Source organism: Chelon labrosus, assembly GCF_963514085.1.
Source record: "Chelon labrosus genome assembly, chromosome: 2".
NCBI lineage: Eukaryota > Metazoa > Chordata > Actinopteri > Mugiliformes > Mugilidae > Chelon > Chelon labrosus.
The window spans coordinates 28,292,927-28,315,643 of NC_140338.1; the positions used below are offsets into that span (position 1 = coordinate 28,292,927).

General features: G+C 41.1%; 2 protein-coding genes across 5 annotated transcripts in view; both read left to right on the forward strand.

The window, feature by feature from the left end:
- The window catches only part of LOC311498739 (adenylate cyclase 9), a 35,263-nt gene extending 27,508 nt beyond the window's left edge, over positions 1–7,755 (forward strand). For both annotated transcript variants that reach the window (XM_084559462.1, XM_084559463.1), the window contains exons 6-12: positions 123–225; positions 949–1,166; positions 2,090–2,249; positions 4,334–4,476; positions 4,849–4,878; positions 6,084–6,360; positions 6,677–7,755. In XM_084559462.1, the coding sequence (XP_084415588.1) occupies positions 123–225; positions 949–1,166; positions 2,090–2,249; positions 4,334–4,476; positions 4,849–4,878; positions 6,084–6,360; positions 6,677–7,732 (1,987 nt within the window). In that variant the 3' untranslated portion in view covers positions 7,733–7,755. The remainder of the gene's footprint in view (positions 1–122; positions 226–948; positions 1,167–2,089; positions 2,250–4,333; positions 4,477–4,848; positions 4,879–6,083; positions 6,361–6,676) is intronic.
- Positions 7,756–12,247: 4,492 nt separating this feature from the next.
- crebbpa (CREB binding lysine acetyltransferase a) overlaps positions 12,248–22,717 on the forward strand; it is a 42,788-nt gene continuing 32,318 nt past the window's right edge. For all 3 annotated transcript variants that reach the window (XM_084569236.1, XM_084569237.1, XM_084569238.1), the window contains exon 1: positions 12,248–13,143. In XM_084569236.1, the coding sequence (XP_084425362.1) occupies positions 13,056–13,143 (88 nt within the window). In that variant the 5' untranslated portion in view covers positions 12,248–13,055. The remainder of the gene's footprint in view (positions 13,144–22,717) is intronic.

The window sequence follows — 22,717 nt, forward strand, 5'->3', positions numbered from 1 at the left end:
CTAAGAGTGTTTTCAGGATGAGAGTTTGGATGTTTTCTGTGATATTGGATTGAAAATGCAAAGTTATATATTGAACTGCATTTTCCTCCCTTCTTTTCTTCTTGTTTTGCTCTGCTCCCCAGTCTGATGAAGGACTACTTTTTCAAGCCACCCATCAACAAGATCAGCCTTAACTTCCTAGAGAGACCTCTGGAAAAGGCATATCGCAGCAGCTACAAGGAGGAGGTAACATGCGCGGAGAAACTTTGCTCTGTGTTGTTAAAAAAGTATCCCAGTGAGGATATTTGTCAAGTGCTAGTCAGGAGAATGTGTTTTACATCTCTCCTCGTCGGTGCGCGCATGTGTTCTTTGAGTTAAGAGGAGGGTTTGTTGTATTTTTCTTCCTTGCACACCCCTTTGTTTCAGGGTTTTTTTTTTTACGCCACATAAGTTCACACACTCAGGGCCTGTTCCAGGTGGCCTGCAATGACCTCACAGTCTTGTAGCCCCCTGCTGTTAAACCAGCGTTACTACGGAGCTTAAATCACACTGGTTTTGTTGCATGCAAAATCTCTGCAGCAACACTGTGATGTCAGAATTTTGATATACGGTGTATGATAAATACAGCACAGGGTTTCACAGTCCACTCAGACATTAGCAAGACAAAAAGCAAAACACATAAGGTGACTGATGAAGCCAGCTCTCTGTCTCAGAGTAATACTTATAGCCACGTGTGATCGCACTGTTCAAGCCCTGTTGTAGTTTAATAACATTCAACATTTGATTGCATTGATAACCATTTGCATTTTTCTATTACTCCTACTATTACAACTGGACTGAGAAAAAATAGAGAAACAGGATAGCTAAATCCAGTACCCATAGTCTATATGTGACGTATCTGTAGGTGTGTTTTCCGGATAAATCTGAGCCATTGCTTCTCTTAAGTCTTACATTTCTCTTCCCTTTCAGGTCAAGAGCAAGGCTAAGGTGCAGACCTTTGCGAGCACCACCTTCAGCTCCTTCCTGGATGTTCTCCTTAGCTGTTTCGTCTTCCTGGCCCTGACCCTGGCCTGCTTCCTTCCACCTCTGGTGAGCCCGGCAACCGGGGGCTCTCTAGCTCCTGCTGCCCTGGCTGTGGCTCCCCTGGCTGGTCTGCTGGAGCTGGCCTCCCTTGTGCTCTCCATACGGTGAGGAGGCTTAGGCAGATGACATGTACAGTAGTAGGACTGTGTATTTTTGTGCATGGTTGCTTTATATTTTGACCAGTGTGCCAACAAAATACAATTTTCAAAACATAAAGAGTTCATTGTTTTAAACTTTGTCCATTTTTATGTAACACATGAGAAGGATTCTGTGTTTTCCCTATATTTTATTTATCCTTGGCAGGAGAGAGAAGCCTCTAAACTGTTATTTATGCTGTTGCTCTAAGTGCTGTGCCATCAGTCTAACTGTTTTTCGGCTGCTCTTGTGTTTGAATGATAGTCTGAATCTCCTGGGCCTGAGTGGAACAGGGCTGAAAACCACAGACAGACCAACATTAAGCACCACAGCTCTCCACTGAAACAAGAACTAATTATTTGATGAAGCTTTATGTTGTATTTGGCTCCCACACCACAGTAGATTAATTTCTCTGGTCAGATGTGACTGGCTGATGTTCATATTTTTGTGAAAGACCAGTGTTGGCCCAGAGACTGGCACAATGATGTACTGGTACCAGGTGCAGTGCCAAGCCTAAAAAATACCCTTCTGCTTCTTCCAGTGTTCGGAGTGCTGAAGATGTGTGATATTTAATTTGTACTTTGTTTTATGAGTGCACATGGAGAGTATTTAAAGATGAATTCATTTCCACTTATTGTCATGCATAAATGGGCAATAAATTTCATCTTCTTGTTGGTAGTTGGACGGCATTGTTGTTTTAATGATGTATCTTAATTAAGCACTAATGAGAGTCTGCCACAGTTTTTCCCTGATGGTGTTAGAGAGACCTCAATGGGGAGAAACAGTAAAAATATGGTTTTCTTTATTCTCTACTGTTTAATTGCTTCTTTTGTTCAACTATTGCATAGGTTTTTGCTGATTCTCTTCCATCCTCTCCTCTCCTCTCCTGCAGCATGACCTTCTATTTGGAGGAGGTAATGAACTGTACTCGCTCCCTGCTCCTGGGGGTCTCCGGCTGGGTCTCTCGTCACGTGATTGGGGCCGTGTTGGTCTCTCTCCCCGCCATATCAGTCCTGTCCCACCTCACTCGCAGCATCCACCTGCCCTTCCAGGTAATCACATGCATTTGGATGTGGAACAGAGTGGGATTTGGACCCCAGGATTTTATAATCAGAGTAAAAAGCTCCAGATCTAATCTCTAATTAGAGTTTCCAAGAATATTAAGCATGTTCTGACTGAAAACCCTAAAACATCGGACATATGTGTTACCTATCTAACCTTATCTAAAGGTGACAGCTTTCAATATAAGTGCAACCATACTACACTTTCTGCCCTACAGATGTGCCTACTTCTCACTGCTATTTAGAAAGGTTACTGCCTCAGCTGCTGCCAGCACTACTTCTGGCTGCTCTCAGTGCAGCTACTGTGCCTCTGCTGTTTGCTAATTGTTAAAGTGGTAGTACTTGTACTGTCCAAGCCATAACGGTTTGCCCTCACTGATATCTCTAAGCCAGAGTAAACAGAGATGAATTTGAACCCTTGCCTATGGTAAAGCCAGAGGTTCATTATCCGGCAGTAGTCACGATAGGGACTGGAGGTAAACAGCTTGGAGGCTGTATGAGCCTTGGCCTGTGGACCTTGGCGCTAAAAATGTTGACATTTCTTCATCTTTGAGTCCCGCATGTCAGAAAATTGAGAACAACCTTACTTTAGCTATTTTTTTTCTGTTTTCAGTCAAGGCCATATTTGAAGTTACTCAAGATGTGCCCCGAGATGTGCGCTGTTTTGATATCTTGTTTTCCAGCACCAGATTTCTCTACCCATTCCTCTCCCGTCCTGCTCCATGTCTTCCCTCAGCTCTCTTCATCTCTTTGGGGCTCACAGATCAAAGCGGTACTCTCAGGGAGAGTAGTTAATTAGACATGCAGTTTTCTGGACTTTAATGCCTTTGAAGATATTAAGACCCAATAACAGGTTGGGGGGGGGGGGGGGGGGCATGATATGGAGAGAGGGAGGACATGTGTAGGGATGAGAGGGGGAAAAGATGTTATCCTGTCAATGTAATCATTAACAACCTGTGAATGTCCCCAAATTAAATAATTAATGCTGTCTGCATATGTTTACATGAATAGAGCACTTTATACTCCTGAGAGGCAGAATCAACATGTTAAACCAGATTAATTTTCTGACCTTTAAAAGTTTCTCCTTACATTTGATTTATGTTGCATTTGACATTTAGAAATTGAGTTGCATGTAGACTTTTCTTTTACTTCAGTTACAATATGCCATTAATAAAGGTTGTTCATTTCTTTTTATTTTATTTCTTTGACTGGAAATCCATTCCTTCATACAGCAGTGTGTACTCTGGGAGTATACAGTGGGCTGATGTGTCACCCAAGGAGTAGTTTTGGGGTTGGGTGCTTGCTCCAGACACCTCAGCCTTGATCTTGCAAACCTGTGGCCTGATAGATGCTTCTCTCTCTAATATATATTATAGATTATATATATAATCCCCCCTGGGGATACAAGAAAACAATTCTGCAGTTTTCCTCCCTTTGGTCAGAGAACTGTTTCAAAACTATTTCAAATCTGAATATTTGATGTTGAAATGTGGCAAAATGAAATCCCTACTTTCATGATAATAACAATACAGTGTTCAGAAGAAACCCACGTGGTCGATAATCCCTAATCCTAACAAAGCATTGCCTGTGACGTCACATAAAAAGAACTTAAAAGTGAAACGTCAATTTGTGTGAACTAGAGCAAGAAAACAGAAACTGAAAATGCAAGTGCACTCACTAAAATGAAACTTGAACTGATACCTAACCTTAACTATCTTTTTTTCTGTACCATAGCTAGCTCTCTACAAGCAACTATGCCCTGTATTAGGCATCATTTAAAACCGGGATATAGTTTAAATAGATGAGTTACTAAAAATTACCTCCATACAGTTGCCAAAAATGGTGAAATTAGCTATAGGAACCACAATTGTTATGTAAACATGTTTATTTCTGGAGGTCTGCGGACATCGACTCTCTTTTGAAGACAGCCTCAAGTGGCCATTTGAAGAACTACAGCTTAGTTTTTCAGCTGCGGAGGTGGCAGCTTGGAACACCTTGTTTATTGCTACTTTTATTGCTTTGTTTGGTTTCTTTAATGACTGCTATTTATCTTTGTTTGTGACTTTTTCCTCCAGGTGACTATGTTCTTGTGCTGTGCCACCATCCTGGCCATCATCCAGTATTGTAACTTCTGTCAGCTGAGCTTTTGGATGCGCTCAGTCCTGGCCACTGCTACGGGGGTTGCTCTGCTGCTGCTGCTCTACAGTCCCTTGCACAGGTACAAGTGAACACTTATCAGCGCATACCGTATGTGCAAACAACAAACGTACAAGTGGCGTTGATGGATTTCTGCAAAACTGTAATCTAAAGATTTATGTTGGCCAGATGAGTATTTTTTAACAGCAATATACAGTACATGCAGTTTTGGGTCTTGAATAAGTCAATACTGCTGCTAATTCAACTGCATGCATTCATTCATTCCTCTGAAACATGAATCATTTATCCACTTCATTTAGTACTACATACCTCCACCTGTTCCCAAGGAAGTAAAAATCTCCATTATATATGCTGTGCGGTCATGTGTGTGTGTCTGTGTGCATGTATGTGAGCGCTCCTTTCTCCTGACTGACACCATTCTCGTTTCTTCCAGCTCTGGTAATAACAGCTTGCCAGGTTATGGGTGAGTGTCTCCGTGGAAACCGAGCGGTTTGATCGATGAGTTATATTTGAAGGGTCAAATTGAGTGACAGCTCTCTTTCATTGTTTTTTTCATAACTCCAGCTCTCTTTGGCTTTTACTCATGCTCAAGCTTTCCTGTTCTTTATTCTTCCATGCTTCCCTGTCTCCCCCTCCGTCTCTCCCTCCCGGTGTACCAGCAGAAATGGCTGGTAAATGCCACTAGTGGTGGAAATGACTCATACAGCTGGTGCTGGCTTGAATTTTGTATTAGAGCCACAGCTAAGTCTTAATCAATCACAGAAGTAAGGAGAAGAAACGGACTGTTTCTGCTTTATGTCTTTTTATTTTGTCCCTTATTAACACCTGTGTTTGAGTGCAGTTAGTCGTTTAAACGTCTTGATTGATGATCATCTAATGCAGAAATCAAACTGAGACAGACAGATTCTACATACAGTACTTTTTCTGTTCAGCGACAGATCAGTGAGGCCACAGCCTTGATGCCTAGACTCAAGGACACAGTTAACATACAAATAGTAAGCATCCGACATTCTCGGATTGAGCTTTGTAAAATGAGTGTACATCACACTGCTATTTAAGAAAGCAGTGAAAACTAAGACTTTCAGTTTTAGTTTAGTGCTCCTAGTCAAAAACTAACCCTTTTAACTCTCAGACATGGAAGAAAATGATACACAAGATAAACAATTTTTGTACTGGAATGAGGAATAAGAGTTTTTACCCAAGGGTTTTTTTGCGGGTGGAATATTTTAATTTTACCGCTCATCTACTTTGACAGTCAGATGTCCCACAAGCACAGACGTAAGGACATTCCCTGAATATCTTTTGACAATAACTATTTCAGTGGAAGATGAACACATGGGTGTGTACAAGTGTAGCTAAGCAAGTAGTTGTGTATGTTGAGTGTAATTTTTTTAGGCCAGTGGATGCATCTTTGATGAATCTGAATATTGGTATAAAAGTCTAGAACTACACAGTTGTTCATTGGGACTAACTCCCAAAGTGTTGTGATCAAATTTTATTAAGGCTGGACCTGAAATGTGTCATCGTGATGGTATGTCGTCTAGATTTACCATCTCCACATCTCCAGGACATGTCATCATCTGTTAGCGTTTACATCTCACCTCTCATGTAATTTTCTCTCAGATTTCTTGTATTCCTGTCTCATTCTCCCCCTGTTTTCTCCCTCAGAGAGAACATCTCCGCATCGACTGATGGTGGGTCACAATCTGGTCCATACCCTCCCCAGAGACTTTCTGACCTTTTGGTCACAGAGGCCATCCTGGCCTTCTTCCTGCTTCTGCTCCTGGTCTGGTTCCTCAACCGTGAGTTCGAGGTCAGCTATCGCCTCCATTACCATGGCAACGTGGAGGCTGACAAGCATCGCTCCAAGATCCAGACGATGCGAAACCAGGCTGAGTGGTTACTGGGCAACATCATCCCCATCCATGTTGCTGACCAACTCAAGGTTTTTGTTGCTTTTGAAGCAAAAATATGATACATAATTATCAGAGCACTGATCAATAAATAATAGTTTCTTCTTTGTTTTGTAATTCACACATTTCAAGGAAATCAAAAAATATTGTCTTCTTTAAGTAACAGTAGTTGTAATTTTGGTTTCTCAGTTCTCAGTAAATTTGATAAAACATTTTGCCATTTTGTTAAATCTACAACACAATAAAATGTGCTAAATGTGACGGGATCTGAATACTCTGTTTCTCCCTTGTAATATAAGTTCATTGAGTTCATTGTAACATGGCCCTCTTCTCTTATTGTTTTCTCAGGTGACCCAGAGCTACTCCAAGAACCACGACAGTGTGGGTGTGATCTTTGCCAGTATTGTGAACTTCAGTGAGTTCTACGAAGAGAGCTACGAGGGGGGGAAGGAGTGCTACCGTGTCCTGAATGAGCTAATCGGAGACTTTGACGAACTCCTTCGCAGGCCTGAATTCAAAAGCGTGGAAAAAATCAAGACAATCGGTGCCACCTACATGGCAGCTTCAGGGCTGAATGTGCGACAGCTGGCTGAGAATGATGAAGATTCTCCACATGCTCACCTGAGGGCACTTTTCAATTTTGCCCTCGAGATGATGGGCGTCCTGGATGATTTCAACAAAAATATGCTAGGCTTTGGATTCAAGCTCCGTATTGGATTTAACCACGGGCCCCTGACGGCAGGGGTGATCGGCACCACTAAGCTTCTCTATGACATCTGGGGAGACACAGTCAACATTGCCAGTCGCATGGACTCCACTGGTGTGGAGTGTCGGGTGCAGGTGAGCGAGGAAAGCCATGCTGTGCTTAACGCCATGGGTTTAGAGTTTGACTACAGAGGTACAGTGAATGTAAAGGGAAAAGGTCAAATGAGGACCTTTTTGTACCCCAAAAGTGGGGAAAGCATATGCCAGGAAAGAATGGAGCTGGCCCCTGGCGTTGAACCCTCGTCCATGGCATTACCTGCCAATAAGACTTCAGGAACAGTCGTCCAGGCAGTGGCTCCTCCTTCTTCTTTTTTGTCTTCTTCCACTCCTCCTTCATCCTCTCTTTCCTCACTCCCTCCTCAAACCCAATACTCTGTAGCACCTCCAGGAGCAGGGCCTGTTCCAGCTAAATCCACAGAAGTGAGGGAGGAAGGATATAGGGACTCTGCACTCCTCCCTGAGCAGTCCCCTGCCACAGACATTCACACCCCTCCCCATTCTGAACTAGGCCCACAACCCAGTGCTGCACAAGTGCCCTTCGAGGTGCGGCCTGCTCCACTGGCACCTCAAGAGGTGGAGGATGAAGAGGAGGCCAATGAGTTGACAAAACTCAACGAGGAGTTTTATGCTCGTCTCTGATCCCTCCCCTTCCCATGTCTTCTGTTCTCCTGCCGCCGCAGCGGCTGCCTCTACAGGACTGATTGCAGATGTAGACAGGATGTCCCCTCCTTTAGGCAAGTGTCTTTGACATGAAAGACGGAAGTTGGTCACTCCAACTCACAGTGACTATGGTGACATCTTTTACGGGAGTTCTGACAGAGTGATGGGGTGGGTTAGACCTGTGTTGAGCACAGCAGTTTATAATGGAGTAAAAGCTAAAAAGGGATAAGAGATAAAAATAAGATTTGTTGGTGTTGATGTTCATGTTTTTTTCCTTTAATTTTTGTTATCAAGTGCCTTCAGGACTAGAGCAGTGAACGAACAAATACGAATACTGAACAAGTTTTAACAATCTTAGACTACGGAACATGCTGTGGTTTCTTACTCCATGCTTTTATTTTGAATGCAAGTATTTTTTTTTTTTTTAAAAACAATCATTATTATTGTGCCATATCAATAGTTTTAACTTGATCAAAATCTTGACCTTAAGGGAAAATCATTTTAGATTTTATATAAGTGCCAGTGCAGCATGTTGAGCTGAGCAGGAAACTATGGGAGGAATGAGGGAATCACATGAAGCAGTGTTAATTTATGTATTCTGCTTTGACACGAGGGCTTAATACAGTATTCAGTTGTGCTAGAGTCTCACTCTCAATGGGACATGCTACAAAGCAGGCTGCGTAGATTTTAGTGCTTGTAGCAGCTAAATGCACATTTTAAGCACAGGTCTTGCACAGTGTTTTTTTCGACCACTTGTTATTTGATAGTTGTTACCGTTTAATAGCTTTTATGAAAGTTTAAACAGAGTTCTTACTATCAAAAGCACAAAATCTAATCAGAAAAGGGAATACAGATCTGTAAGAAGGGCGGTTTTTAAAAAGGTGAGACCATCACAAAGTAAGAAGGCACTTTAAATATGCTATGAATATATATAAAGTGATACGTTTTGAGTATGTAACGCTCACCTCCTGTAGACCTGAAAGATGAGTGTGGGGATATTGGCTTTCACAGAAACCAATCCTGCAGCACTTACTTGCTGTCCACCCGTATGTTCAGTGGTCAGTACTTTATTCAGTCTAAGGAATTAGCTTTACCAAGCTGAGGAGATCTACAACAATACTTCAAGCGGGATGGATTCATTGCTGGTTGTGGTCTTATTATTACACACAATAAAACAAGTACAGAATATCGCCCTTTAAAGGCTACAGCGAGGTGAGAGTGCAGTGTAAGTGCAGTATAACTTTAAGTGGGACTGTGAGACAATCACTGTGTAGTTCTTGGTGGGTGATGGATGGTCCACATGCAGTGGGCTTCAGTGTCAAATCACAGATCAACTTTACTTTCTACAGTACTGTGTGTAAAAGCTCCAATTCTGTGATGCTGCCTTCATCACCAGAAGAGAAAAACAATTGCATTGGTCAGTCCATCAGTGTCGATTTATTCAACAGTTCAGTGTTGTCTGCCTTTAGCTGTGTGATTTACCGTCGAAGGGTTGGGAATTCTAACTTTAATCCTGTCGCAGCCTCTTCAACCGGGGGGAGGGGGGGGGGGGGGGGGGGTTCTACTGTATCAATATAATTGTGCCACTTTAATTGAGTGATCTATAGGTGCAGTGCAACCTAAACTAGCTGATTGTTTTGTGGTGCCTAAAAGTATGACTGTATTTTTTTTTTTTTTTATCATGCTGTTGTCACATGAGAATATAGATTATGATTGTATGTTTGAGGAAATTATGCTTGTTTTGCATTTTATTTTGACAGATTCCATCTATTTTTTATTCTTTTTTTTTTTTTTTTTTTTTGCTCCTTTCCCTGTTCTTCTTGTCCAGTCACCTGGTGCAGTGTGGTGGTGTTCCCATGGAATTCTTGGCCCTGTAGTTCCTTTTGCTTTCTACTTAGTTCACGCTTCATCATGTCTTCTGAGAGCACTCGTTTTCTCTCTTGTACTGTCAGTGTATGTGTGTGAGAGAGATTTATAAGGTTTTACTTCAAGCCAATATCAGCATCACAGTAAAGATGAAAAAAGAAGTCATCCATCCATCCAGAATCTAACAGGTTGCCGGTCTAACACAGAGAGACAAACAACCACATGCACACCTACGGCCAATATAGATTTGGCTATTAACCTACGGGTGTCTTTGCTGGATGTCCCTCAGAACACCAACGCAGGCACAGGGAGAACATGAAACCCTGCACAATAAGGCCTCAGCTGGCTGGTAGGGCCACACCTGGGACCTTCTTGCTGTGAGGCGACAGTGCTAACCACTGGACCATTGTGTAGCTCTTATTTTTGTTTTCGCTGCTACCTGTAGAGGAATCACATTTACACTGAGTTATTTGAAATGGAAGTCTGTACAGTGACCCTACAAACAAATCACCACCAAAACTTTTGGAAATTAGTCACCATTTGGCTTAAAAAAATCTTGATGGCCGTAAAGCAGAGATGTGGGAATCATTTCTTTTAATGTAGCTGTCTGCATCTGTAAAATAGAAACATGTTTGTTTACCTCTGCCACTGTGCTAAGCGAACATCCAGTGCCTTTTGAATCATTTAATCAGTGTGTGTTAGCTGTGATTATTTGTGTCAAATAATATAGCTATAGTAGCAGAAATACCATAAAAACCCAAAGAAGTTGTCACTGTTGTTTGGGACCTAGGACTCAGATCTACTTCACTGGTTTCCAAAATCATTGCTCACGATGCATATTCTCAGCTTGATTGTCTTTGCCAAACCACAAAAGTTATGGAAACAGATGAAAGCATCAGGTGTCATTTGTAAAGGAACTCCATCCACACCTCCCAGTTTACCGTCCTGCCTTATGCTGTTAGATAATAATCCACTGTGATTTTCTGCTGTAGCTCTGAATCAGTGATAGAAAGTACTCCACAGGTTGATGGGCACACCACTCCTCCTGTAGCGCACATCTATACACAGTCATAAATAAAACATTACAGAGAACACTGCTGGCTCTGTAATCTGTGATGCAGTGGGGTTGGTTGTGTGTGTGTGTAAGCCTGTTTGCATGTAAGTGGTTATCTCCTTTGCTATTTTTCTTTTAAACTTTAATCGAACGCTATACTATCATCCTGTTTCATTTCATTTTATTTTTATTTTTATTGTTTTTCAACATTTATGCTGAGTAACAAGCATATATTCCCAACATGCAGAAAATTCAAATCACTAAGCTTTGCTCATTTAAGGATACTTGGATTTTGTCCTTCTCTGATAGCGTATGGACAGACGATGTGTGTAGGACTGGTTTAAAAATTGCAATGAGGGATTCAGTTCGTCCTTTTCATTGAAGAAGTAAGTGTGATTCTGCTTTGTGACGGATAAATAAGGGAGACATATAAAGGCATAGCGTGTCAGCACTTGTTAAAATCATCACTCAGTTAAATGGTGAAAGCGCCACATCTTTTCACTATGATTTGCTGGTAAATTCAACCCACATGTGTTTTTAATTACACTGGGACAAAAAAAACGTAGACAGTGTTGTTTGATTTACATTGTATTTGTTTCATGTTTATGGATGAGATGTATTATGTATGTTTTGTGCACATTACCCATGTATCATTTATCAACACATGATCGTAATCTGTACACATTTGCACAAAGCACTCAGTGTTTGTACATATGCAGTTATTTTGTCACATATGATTTTTTTTTTATACATGTGCATGTGTCAGATTTTGTCAGAAAACAATGAAAAAGAGACACGTATTACCAGAATGATTTAATGTGTGTCTATTTGCGTAAAAAAGTGTGTTATATGATTTTATTCCTCCTTTTTTTTTCAGTATGAGAGAAATAAATCTCCAAGCGTAAAACTGTTGTGTCTTCAACATGTCAGGAAAAAGGATTCGTGCACATCACAAGGTAGCTAAGGTTCAGGAAGTATTGCCAATTTCACTAGGTCCCAACGCTAGGTCTTTATCTTCTGTGATAGTGTGAATCAAAGTGTATTTTTCTAAAGATTTACAGATATATATAATTTTAACAGCAAAGCCAGAGAATAATAAAACTGATCAAAGACCAGAGAGTGGTTAAAAAATGAAAAAACTACAGAGAGCTTAAATTTTCTTTTAGTATTTTTGTTGTAGCTGTACTCATCTGCTGGACACATCAACTTTGTGATGCAAAAAGAAAAATACAATTATTTTAAAATGTCGAGATCCTATGAAACATTTTACATTAATAAACGACTAATAATAAAATAATGTACACATATTATTATATTAATGTTTAATATTGAAATTAACATACAGCGGTTTAATATCTATTTTTAATATTACTTATTACGTTATTGTAAAAAATAACTAATAAATTAATTAAGTTGTTTGGAAATTGCTTGTATTTGTCTCTGGTGGTGCTGTAGCGCCCCCAGCGGTTAACAGGGGCAGTGTTTTCACGTAGGGCGTGATTGCGCGGCCCCTCCCCCTCCACAGCCGATCTGGAAAAGAAAAAAAAACTTTTTTGTATCGAAGGAATCAACAGCCGCCATCTTGTCGTGGCTCGGAATTAGGATTTCGGTCCAACACTGGGTTTTACGTAGAAATCGAGCATCCTTACCGCGATATGACAGCATCCTTCTGGCGAAATCGCAATCTTAACATCGCCTCGGAGACATTTTGTGCGAAAAAACGGGAATTGGATCGGTGGTCGTCGGGCAGAAACGCTCCGTATATCTGATTTCCCCTTCAGAGTGCGGCGATTCAGCCCCTGTCGCCGTTCGGGAGCAGTATTGTTTACCGTGGGCAAGCGGAGACCAGATCGTGACTTTCGAAGTGATTTGCAAAAATACGGCATTTTTATGCAATTCTGCATTTTTGTGGAGCTTCGCGCGATTTTTGCATGAAGAAATTTGACGTCACGCAAAATGGGTACTTTGAACATTTAGAAATTACGACTTTTCTCCCGGAATGCAGCAATCCACCTGATTTAACTGGATTGTCATTTTGAAGCTCGATTTTTACATGGGGACTATTTTATTTCGGGTTATTTAACGATAATAATGTGGGTGTTGGGTGTTGGATTATCATGGGGTGAATGGCGGTGGCGAAGCGGGGCGCTATTGCATCTCTTTTGAAAGACACTGACTCTCACAGCAAAGAGTAGCTAACGCTAACAGTTAACTTAGCTGGTAGCAGGCAATTAGCTAGCTATTAGCCAGTTAGCTAACGTTAGCAGGCTGTCAGCTTGCTAATGTGCTAACGGGGAAGGTTTGGGTTGATAGAACAACTTTCCTGTCACAAGGTCAATCATAATTATCAACTTAAACAAACAGCCGGACAAGATAACAACTATGGCTGAAAACCTACTGGACACCGGACCTCCCAGCTCCAAGCGGCCGAAGCTGAATTCACCTGCCCTGTCAGCGTCTGATGGACAAGGTAAAGGCCTCAACACAATCTACACATGTAAACTCCAACGTCTGTAACGTTTGTATTGAACGTTTCAGTGAGATATTGGCTATTTTGTCCATTGATCAACCGTGGAGCAGAGTCTGAAGTTACCGGGTCGGCTTGGTGTACTGAGATGTGTGTGCTGGCATCAGTTAACTGTGCTTTTACCGCAGTGTTGTGGTTTTGTTCTATGAGCATGTAACTGCACCTCCCCATTAAACGCAAATGCCAGTTTATTAGGCACACTTGCATTGTTGCAATGCAGTCTTAATACTGATTTCAACTGATTTCCCCTCCGCGAGTTATAACACTGTGCAATTCAACATCACTACAACATTTAAGCCTCTTAAATCCTCTTCAAAACAGTTATACCTTAATGTTGTATTTCCCGAAGTGTTGTTGCTGTAGGCCACCCTAGTTATTACAAACTTCACAACACTGGACACTGAGCACATGCATGTGTTAGTAAAGAGCTTTTTATACATGAGTTTGGCTCTGAATACTTATACACACACATTTTGTAAGTTAGTAGACTGTGGTGTCCTCTGTGATGGTCTGGCACATACATACCAGCAGGTAATGATGGCATAATGGAGTCACAGCGATCTCTGACGCACTATTTGGCTTATATACTGAGATAATGCGAAGTTGGGTGCAGAATCACACCTGTTCTAAAACCAGATGTCACTTTAAATCATGCCATACTGAAGTCTTCGTCCAGACCTACCATAGTGAAGCGGGCCCATTTATATGTAGGATGATTTCATGTAATGTATTGTGTTCAGGTATGTGTGATGTGTTGATCCAGGGGTAGCTGCTGGGGGAAAAAAAGATGAATGTCGGACACTGTTGGATATTGGTGCTTCAGCTACTATCTATAAACGCGTGAATTAGCAGAGACCAAAACTCAGTCATCTCCTTGGCTGGAGCATCCCTAATCAAGCATACAGACCCACACCCAGTCTGAACTGGAAGGGGACGCTTACAATAGCTTTTTTCCTCCAATAAGTTGGTGTACATATTGTACTACAGCCAGCACAAGAGTGTCTGTTTCTGTTTAGACTCATGCATTCTTAAAATGAAGTGTGTCGGAATGCAAGATGGAAATCGGCACATATGCATTGTGCGTAAACGAGCGATTGGATTTAGGAAATTCGGGTCTGTTCTGTATCTCAATACCACTATTTTTGGTTTGAAAGGAGAAACTAGATATACTGCCCCGGGCCTCCCAAAAGATTACAAGAAAACCCCCTGTTGGAGCTGCTGTTTCTTAATTAAAGATTAAAAAATACATGCGTACATACTGTACCTAAAACATGTAATGTTTCATTTAAACAAACATAGAAAATCAATTGAAAGTGAAAAATACAATTAAGTGCTAATTTGTTAAATTTTAGTAATCATTATAAATAAGTCCATAGTGGTGTATTTATCCCAAATAATTTGGTACTTAGTATCAGTATCATACTGTTCAGTGTGAGACTTAAAGGTTTGCTACACCCTGTGATCAAAGCAAGTACTTGCAGAAAAGTTCATTAATGTATTTGTCCCTGTCAGAACAGAGGTTCTGGAGCTTGGACTCCATATGTATCATCTTACCAGATTTGTTCTTGTTGGTGTCTTTCGGCCATAGCTGTAGCATTCTAAATACTTGTTGTGTTAGCCTTTTAAAACTGGGCAGACACATTTTTTTTTAATATTGTATAACAATAACAATAATAATAATGATTATATTAGCTGCAATTGCACTGCTGGTTTTAATAGTTAACTGCGATTTTGTCTCAATTGTCTGAATCAACATGCTTTTTTTATATGATATACTTGAGTATACATGTCAGTTTTATGATTACAGATAGCTGTGTTATTTATTATCTTAATGACAATATGCTGGCATTTGAAAGCCTTAACCGCAGAATGACTTATGAGCCATTGCTGAATCTAGGAAATTTTCCAGAATAAATGAAAAGAAAAAGTTATGCCGCCTTAATCAGTGGTTTTGACACTCACGTTTCAGCTCTGAGTGGTCATTGTTTTGGTTTAACTGGCTGCCCAGTGCCTGTATACTGGAGGTGATCTCATAATCTGTCAGTAAATTTTAAAACCAAAAACCTTCAATTAAATCTGAGTTAGCGTGTGCAGACAGCTAAAAGGCCAACAAAAATAAATAAATAATAAAAAAAAACTATAATATTGCTCTACGTTGATGTGTGTAAATGGTCAGCTTTATTCTAAGCATTAACCATGAATGATTTCATTTCAGTTGCTTGTCAGCAGCAGCAGCTCTGTGCCTAATAGGCGGTTTAGGCTTCTGCATATTTCAAAGTGATTGTTTTGGATCAATAAAGATAGAACACACTGAGGAGGTTTGGAGATACAAACATTTTTATGATTTGTCTTCGGCGAAATTTCATTGAAAGTTTCAGTCTGTGTCCCGCCGTACCCAAAACCCGCCAAACGCAAAGTTTTATTTTCTCAAATGACAAAATATGTGTGTAAATGTGGTTCAGAGTTCAAATTATCAGTGTAAAGGCTCCCTCATTCTTTGCTTTCATTTACATTTAAACAAAGAATTTAGGATTATAATTATTCATACAAAGCGTGTATCTCTGACGCTTTACACACCATGATTTATTTTTCTTGTGCTTGTATATTGCCACAATTAGCATCATCAATCAGCATAAAAACATCGCAATAATATGCAGATATTTATTTATGGCCATGTAGCCCACCCCTACACTGTACATGTTGTCAGGCAAATAGGTTTTCTTATCATGTCTGTTACGTGCCACGTGTTCTTCACTGGGTTCGATTTCGTCTTTTCTGCAAGAACAAGTAGTTGGACAACGTTTGGACAAAAGTATCAGTCATGACATCATATGAATTACAGGGCTCATCACACTTGACAGAGACACCACATGTCTGCACTGATCAGTCATTAAACCTGCCCCGACTCCTCTGTATCATTCTCAATAGTTACAGTCGGACATAATGGACCCCATGGGGCAACACAGGGCAGTACTATTATCAGCTATAAATCACAGCATATTTAGAGTAGACTTCCACTTTTTTACAGACTGTCATGCCTGGAGCTCTTTGAGCATCCATCTGCACTGACATTTGGCATTTTTCTTTTGGCTGAGCTTCATATGCATATGAGTTTAAATCGCATTATAATAAGAATGCCAAACTCATGAAATTGAGTCGCAATAATGTTTTAAAAATAAGGCTTGGTTTATTTAGCTACGGGTCTACTCAGAGCCTAGACTGTAGGGGGCTATCAGAGTGAAAGCATTTTTACTTGGGCAGTTGTGTGTCTTTAATTACGCTGGTATAACGCTAGTCATGGCTAGTCAGCTGTGTTTAGTTTCTCTGTGTAATTCACACAGTGGAAACTGGAACTGAAAAGCTCATGTTGGAGCTAATAAATGAAGGTCAGCAGCTCTTTTCTTTATTGTCATTGTACTTGTACAATGACAATAAAGACATTCTATTCTATTCTATTTTTATTAAAATCGTGCAACACGGAAAATACAGAAGATATCTGAGCAGATGGCTTGTAGGAGGCAGAATGAAGTATTCTAGTATTCTATTCAGTGCTTGTCCAGCCATGGAGGCATGTGAATAAGGAAATGCATTTTGGACCAATCACAGCTGTTGCACTGTGCATTGCGGCAACACATAGTTAACATTTCTGGGGAGGTGTGCGTCGGGCTATGGCGTAGGTGCGACCATAAATCAAGCAAAAGACTGATGTGAAAGTTCTAGAAAAAGAGCTTTGCCATATTATTTTTCAAACAGGCCCCCCTCCTGTGTCTGTGAAACTTAGTTGGGATTAAAAGTGGCAGCAAGGCGCATCTGCACCGTATGCTTTTAATAAATAAAAAGGTTGTTGCTGTTGATGCTTGCGGTGTCTGTACTTCAAGTCAAGTATTGTGTTCATTTGGCAAGGTCCTTTTTTATGGTTAAGACAGAGCAAACATCTGCCCCCTGTCTGTCCATGGAGGCCATCTGTCACCCTGCAGGGTCCCTCTCTCCCCATACCCTTCAGTCCTCAAGGCCGTTGGATGCACATAAGTTTCATTAAGATGTTTTATTGGAACATTGTGATAGTTGTTGTTGAGAATCCAGAGCTGCTGTATTTTGATAGATCACATGTTTATCATAGTCTATAAATTTCTGATGGTCCTTAACTAATAAATGTATTTTCTCTGGCAATTCTGATGGATGATTGTGGAATGTAGTGCTGGGTTAAGTCTCAGGATAGATGTGTTTGTCTTGGTTACCAAAGCCAGAAGCTTGCTAAAGCCCATCCAGTAAATTTGATGCATTCCTTGCTGAGGTCTTAGTTCTTCTCCATGTGTCGGCCGTAGCTATCCGAGGGATCTCCCCACCCCCATGCCGTGACACCCAAATGTTCCCTTACCACTGTGTAAATGACACTTTTAACACTAGAAGTCCCAGAGAGCAGCCATTTGGCTTTTCTACCTATAAAACCCACAGGGCAGCCGATCGGCTGGAAGGCTTTTAGCTAATATCCTAAATCACCTGTGAACCCTCCTTCTGTTATGTAAACGAGGCAGTCACTGGGGCACCACAGGAGGGGACATGCTGAGCCACTTCAAGGAAACTTGTGGGGAGGGGAGGGGGAGTGGGCCCAGAGAGCTTATGGGGGACGGGGTAAGCACACGGAGCAGTGTTCACTTCTAACCTGGCAACACCTTGAGACAGAAACTGGTTCATCCCAAAGACAAAACACCTTGACATAAAATGGGGGAGGGGGGGAATCGGAGAGGAGCAGGATTGCTGGGGGTTTGGAGGCCAGAGTGTGTGGGGGAGGGAGGCACACCTGAGGGCTGTGAACTCATTTGCTCTGTCCGGGCTGCTAACTGACTGTCTGTCTTTCACCAGTTTCACCAGGTGGCAGCCTGGGCAGAACAAATGAGCTGAATCAAAATGTAATATATGTAGAAGGATGTAGAAGTTATCAGGACCCTACAACACTGGGCTTCCAACATCCCCACCAGACACATAGGAAAAGTAAAAGAACAGAACCACATCAAAAAAGCACTCAAAATCTGTGGTTATCCCAACTGGGCCTTCATGATATTTACACATATTTACAAATAATAATAAAAAAATGCATTATCAGGATACAGTGTTAGAGAGTGGAAGTGAGTGAGACTTAGACTTAGAACTTAGACTTAAAACTTTATTGATCCCTTTGGGGTGACTCCCTCAGGGAAATTTAAGTTTTCCGCAGCAGCAAGCACACAGAGCAGTTTGCAGACAAACAACAGCAGTGGTTTGCAAATAGTTATAGAAAAAGTGATTGAATAATAAAATGGTGAACATTAAATAATGAACGGTGAACTTCCTTTGAGTGGGATTAAAATAAGATGTAGTAAAACTCTAGTAGGGAAAAATAAACAGTAAGTAACAGTGAGTGAGGTGAGTACATTTCAATAATCACGCACAATGCTGGCACTGCCAAGCCATCTCCTTTCTGCATTTGCCACATGTGTATTTGTAGCAGTCAATACATTGCAGTCACATGAGTCATTATGGCCACATTGGTCATTAGCATGGCAGTGCCAGGATTGTGAGTGATTATTGAAATGTACTCACCTCACTCACTGTTACTTACTGTTTTACTGTTTATTTTTCCCTACTATAGAGTTTTACTACAGCTTATTTTAATCCCACTCAAAGGAAGTTCACCGTTCATTATTTAATGTTCACCATTTTATTATTCAATCACTTTTTCTATAACTATTTGCAAACCACTGCTGTTGTTTGTCTGCAAACTGCTCTGCGTGCTTGCTGCTGCGGAAAACTCAAATTTCCCTGAGGGAGTCACCCCAAAGGGATCAATAAAGTTTTAAGTCTAAGTTCTAAGTCTAAGTCTCACTCACTTCCACTCTCTAACACTGTATCCTGATAATGCATTTTTTTTATTATTATTTGTAAATATGTGTAAATATCATGAAGGCCCAGTTGGGATAACCACAGATTTTGAGTGCTTTTTTGATGTGGTTCTGTTCTTTTACTTTTCCTATGTGTCTGGTGGGGATGTTGGAAGCCCAGTGTTGTAGGGTCCTGATAACTTCTACATCCTTCTACATATATTACATTTTGATTCAGCTCATTTGTTCTGCCCAGGCTGCCACCTGGTGAAACTGGTGAAAGACAGACAGACAGTTAGGCTGCGTTCAGACTGCCAGCCAAAATCCGATTTTTAGCCCATTCAGATTTGAATCGGATCTCGATTTTGAAGTCTGAACAGTGACAGATCACATGAAATCCGATTTTTGCCAAACGGTTGCAAACCACATCCAGAGGTAGTTTCATATCGCATTCGTATCGGATATGGACAGATGCGTCTCAGTCTGAACAGCTCCCAACACTCAGATGGGTTTTGACTGTCCGTGACGTCACTTACGCGACGCCAGGCCAGAACCAATGCGCCAGACCGCGTGCCTATTTCCGTTGTGGAGGAGCCACGTTACGGCCACGGACAGTGATATTACAGCTATCACGATGGAGGAGGACTTTGAAAACAATTCGCCTTGGACAGAGGAAGAAACTGCATGCCTTATAAATCTTTACACTGACGTGACGTACATCCATCGTGTTGTTTGTTGTTGTTTTGCTTGTCGCTGTCGCAATTATATGACGTCTGACAAATACACATGCTGAATGACGCTTCCGCTCGTTGCTACAGCAACCTATCAGACCGGTGAAGAATGTGGCCCAGTCTGAACAGAACCATATCCGATTTGGACACTTGCTAAAGGCAGTGTGAACAGTCAGCCCTAAAAATCGGATATGAGAAGGAATCAGATTTGAATCAGATCCGTCTGCAGTCTGAACGCAGCCTTAGCAGCCCGGACAGAGCAAATGAGTTCACAGCCCTCAGGTGTGCCTCCCTCCCCCACACACTCTGGCCTCCAAACCCCCAGCAATCCTGCTCCTCTCCGATTCCCCCCCTCCCCCATTTTATGTCAAGGTGTTTTGTCTTTGGGATGAACCAGTTTCTGTCTCAAGGTGTTGCCAGTTTAGAAGTGAACAGCCACCCTCTCCCCCATAAGCTCTCTGGGCCCACTCCCTCTCCCCTCCCCACAGGTTTCCTTGAAGTGGCTCAGCATGTCCCCTCCTGTGGTGCCCCAGTGACTGCCTCGTTTACATAACAGAAGGAGGGTTCACAGGTGATTAGGATATTAGCTAAAACCCTTCCAGCCGATCGGCTGCCCTCTGGGTTTTATAGGTAGAGCAAAAAATGCTGGGACTTCTAGTGTTAATACCTTGCAGGCAGACAGTAAGCACATGACGCAGCCACTAATGGAGCCATTTAAGCTTCTGCCTGCGGGCAATAGAAAAACTGAGGGGGGAAAAAAGGGGGAGCAGCAGAATGTAGAAGGGGAGACGAAGGGTGGTGGTGCAACTTTTGCCAGTTAGAATGTACACACACACACACACACACACACACACACGTGTCTTGTACAAAATAAATCACCGTAAAGAAACTAGAAGTATATTGGCTCCTATCACTAGAATGTGGATTAATTAACAAAATAAATAACTAACAGACTTAAATATAATAAATCTGTGTTTTGTAGCTTACCTTGAAGCTATAGCCATAAGAGACCCACTCAACCCATTAGCAGTAACTGTGGATTTTGCTCTACTACTATCAGCATCCACATTGCACATTTAACAAATTATCTGACTGCTTTTGTTTCCCGCTGGTTAAATTCCCAGATTCATGGTTCTGTACTGTGTTAGGCAGGGGTCACCAACCTTTTTGAAAGTGAGAGCTGCTTCAGTTGTACCGAGTAATACGAAGGGCTACATTTAATACAACCTTACTGAATAACATAGTCGCACAGTTCACCTTTAATAAGAAAAATAGTAATAATAATAATAATAAGGCAGTGGTTGTTGTTATATCTTATTGTTGTTAATGAATCCTCACAATAAATATCCTCAATGATTTACGTGGTAGAAACCTATTTATTTAAACATGCAACATTTTTCATTATTTATTTTTGTTCCTATAATTCAGTTTCACATTTGAGCTATCACATCTCTGATTCATCTTTCTTTCTTGACTCCACTATATGAATGAGCACATTTGTAATAATAATAATAATAATCTTTATTTGTATAGCACTTTCAAACCAGTATTAGAAAGTACTTCACAAAAACATTAATAAACAAATTTGAAATTTGAAAACAGGCACATAAGACAGAGTTAGAGCAGTTAAAAGAAAAACACCATACAATTAAGAACAGTTAAGAACATAATTAAAACTCACTCAAAGCTCAAGTCAGACCAAGAAAGGCGCTCCGATAAAAGTATGTTTTTAGTAGCGATTTAAGAGTTCAGAGTCAGCTGACCTGATTTCCTCACTCAGATCATTTCATAAGTGAAGTATATCACATTTTTACAAATCTGTAGCATTTTAACAAAAAAAATCACATCTGTTACACTTTTAGAACAAATCATTTTTCACGTTTTAGTTCGATATTTGAGTTTAACGTGGTGGTGTTTCACTAAAAACATCCGTTTTGCTCAATGAAGCTTCATTTACACCTTTTGACTTCTTCACCCCAGCCTCATGTAAAAAGGCTGCCTTTAACTCGCGGCCTTTCCGCCCGTAGTGCGCTGCCAGGCAGGGAGTTAGCATGGAAGCTAGCCTGTCTCGTACTGAACTGAAGTGTCTCTCCACATTTTGTCACAGTAGCTCCACAAATGAGACATACATGCGTTTCTTATTCTGTGGTAAAAAATAACGCTTCTTCCCACCCACTGTGACAATGGTACGTTTTCTTTCGCATTTCTTCCATGTTTTTATGTTGTTACAACCCACATCTGGCTCCTCAGTGCCGCTGCGTCCGCTTCCATATATCGGTAAAAAGAAAGATGGTGGTTTGTCTTGCGCGTGATATTGACACAATTAAATACAATTTTTAGAGGTCGATGGCAACAAGTGCTAGTTTTAGAACATACCCTGCAGGCGACCAGGTGCCCGCGGGCATCGTGTTGGTGACCCCTGGTGTTATTGATACCTCTGGTTTTAGGCTTGCTTCACTTCTGTAGCCTGGCTTGTTGCTGGTTACTACCTTTTAATCCGGGGAACAAACTCCGCAGTGATGAGGGAAAGGTGGCAGTGACACTGTCAACACCAGCAGATTAGCACACATAAAACAATGTCATCACTTTTTTTCACACATAAACGTTACCCTACCGACAGCAGTGTCAGCTTCATGAGACTAGCTTCATACACTGTTACACACTCTTCCCTTGAAAGTAAACGCTCTGCTGACAACACAGTGTAAAGTACTTTGGCGCAGCATACATGTTCAGGTTTTGGTGGAGGGCAGCCATAAAACAAAAGATCGGTTTTAAATTAATGCTGAATCCCATCTCTTTAAAAACGCTTGGATCTGCCCTGATAACGATCAAAATGATTGGTTCAGTACTTCCCTGAATACAAAACACATTTTTGCTATATTTTGTACTTTTTTATTTACCCGGTGAATCCCCTATGATGCAGTAAAA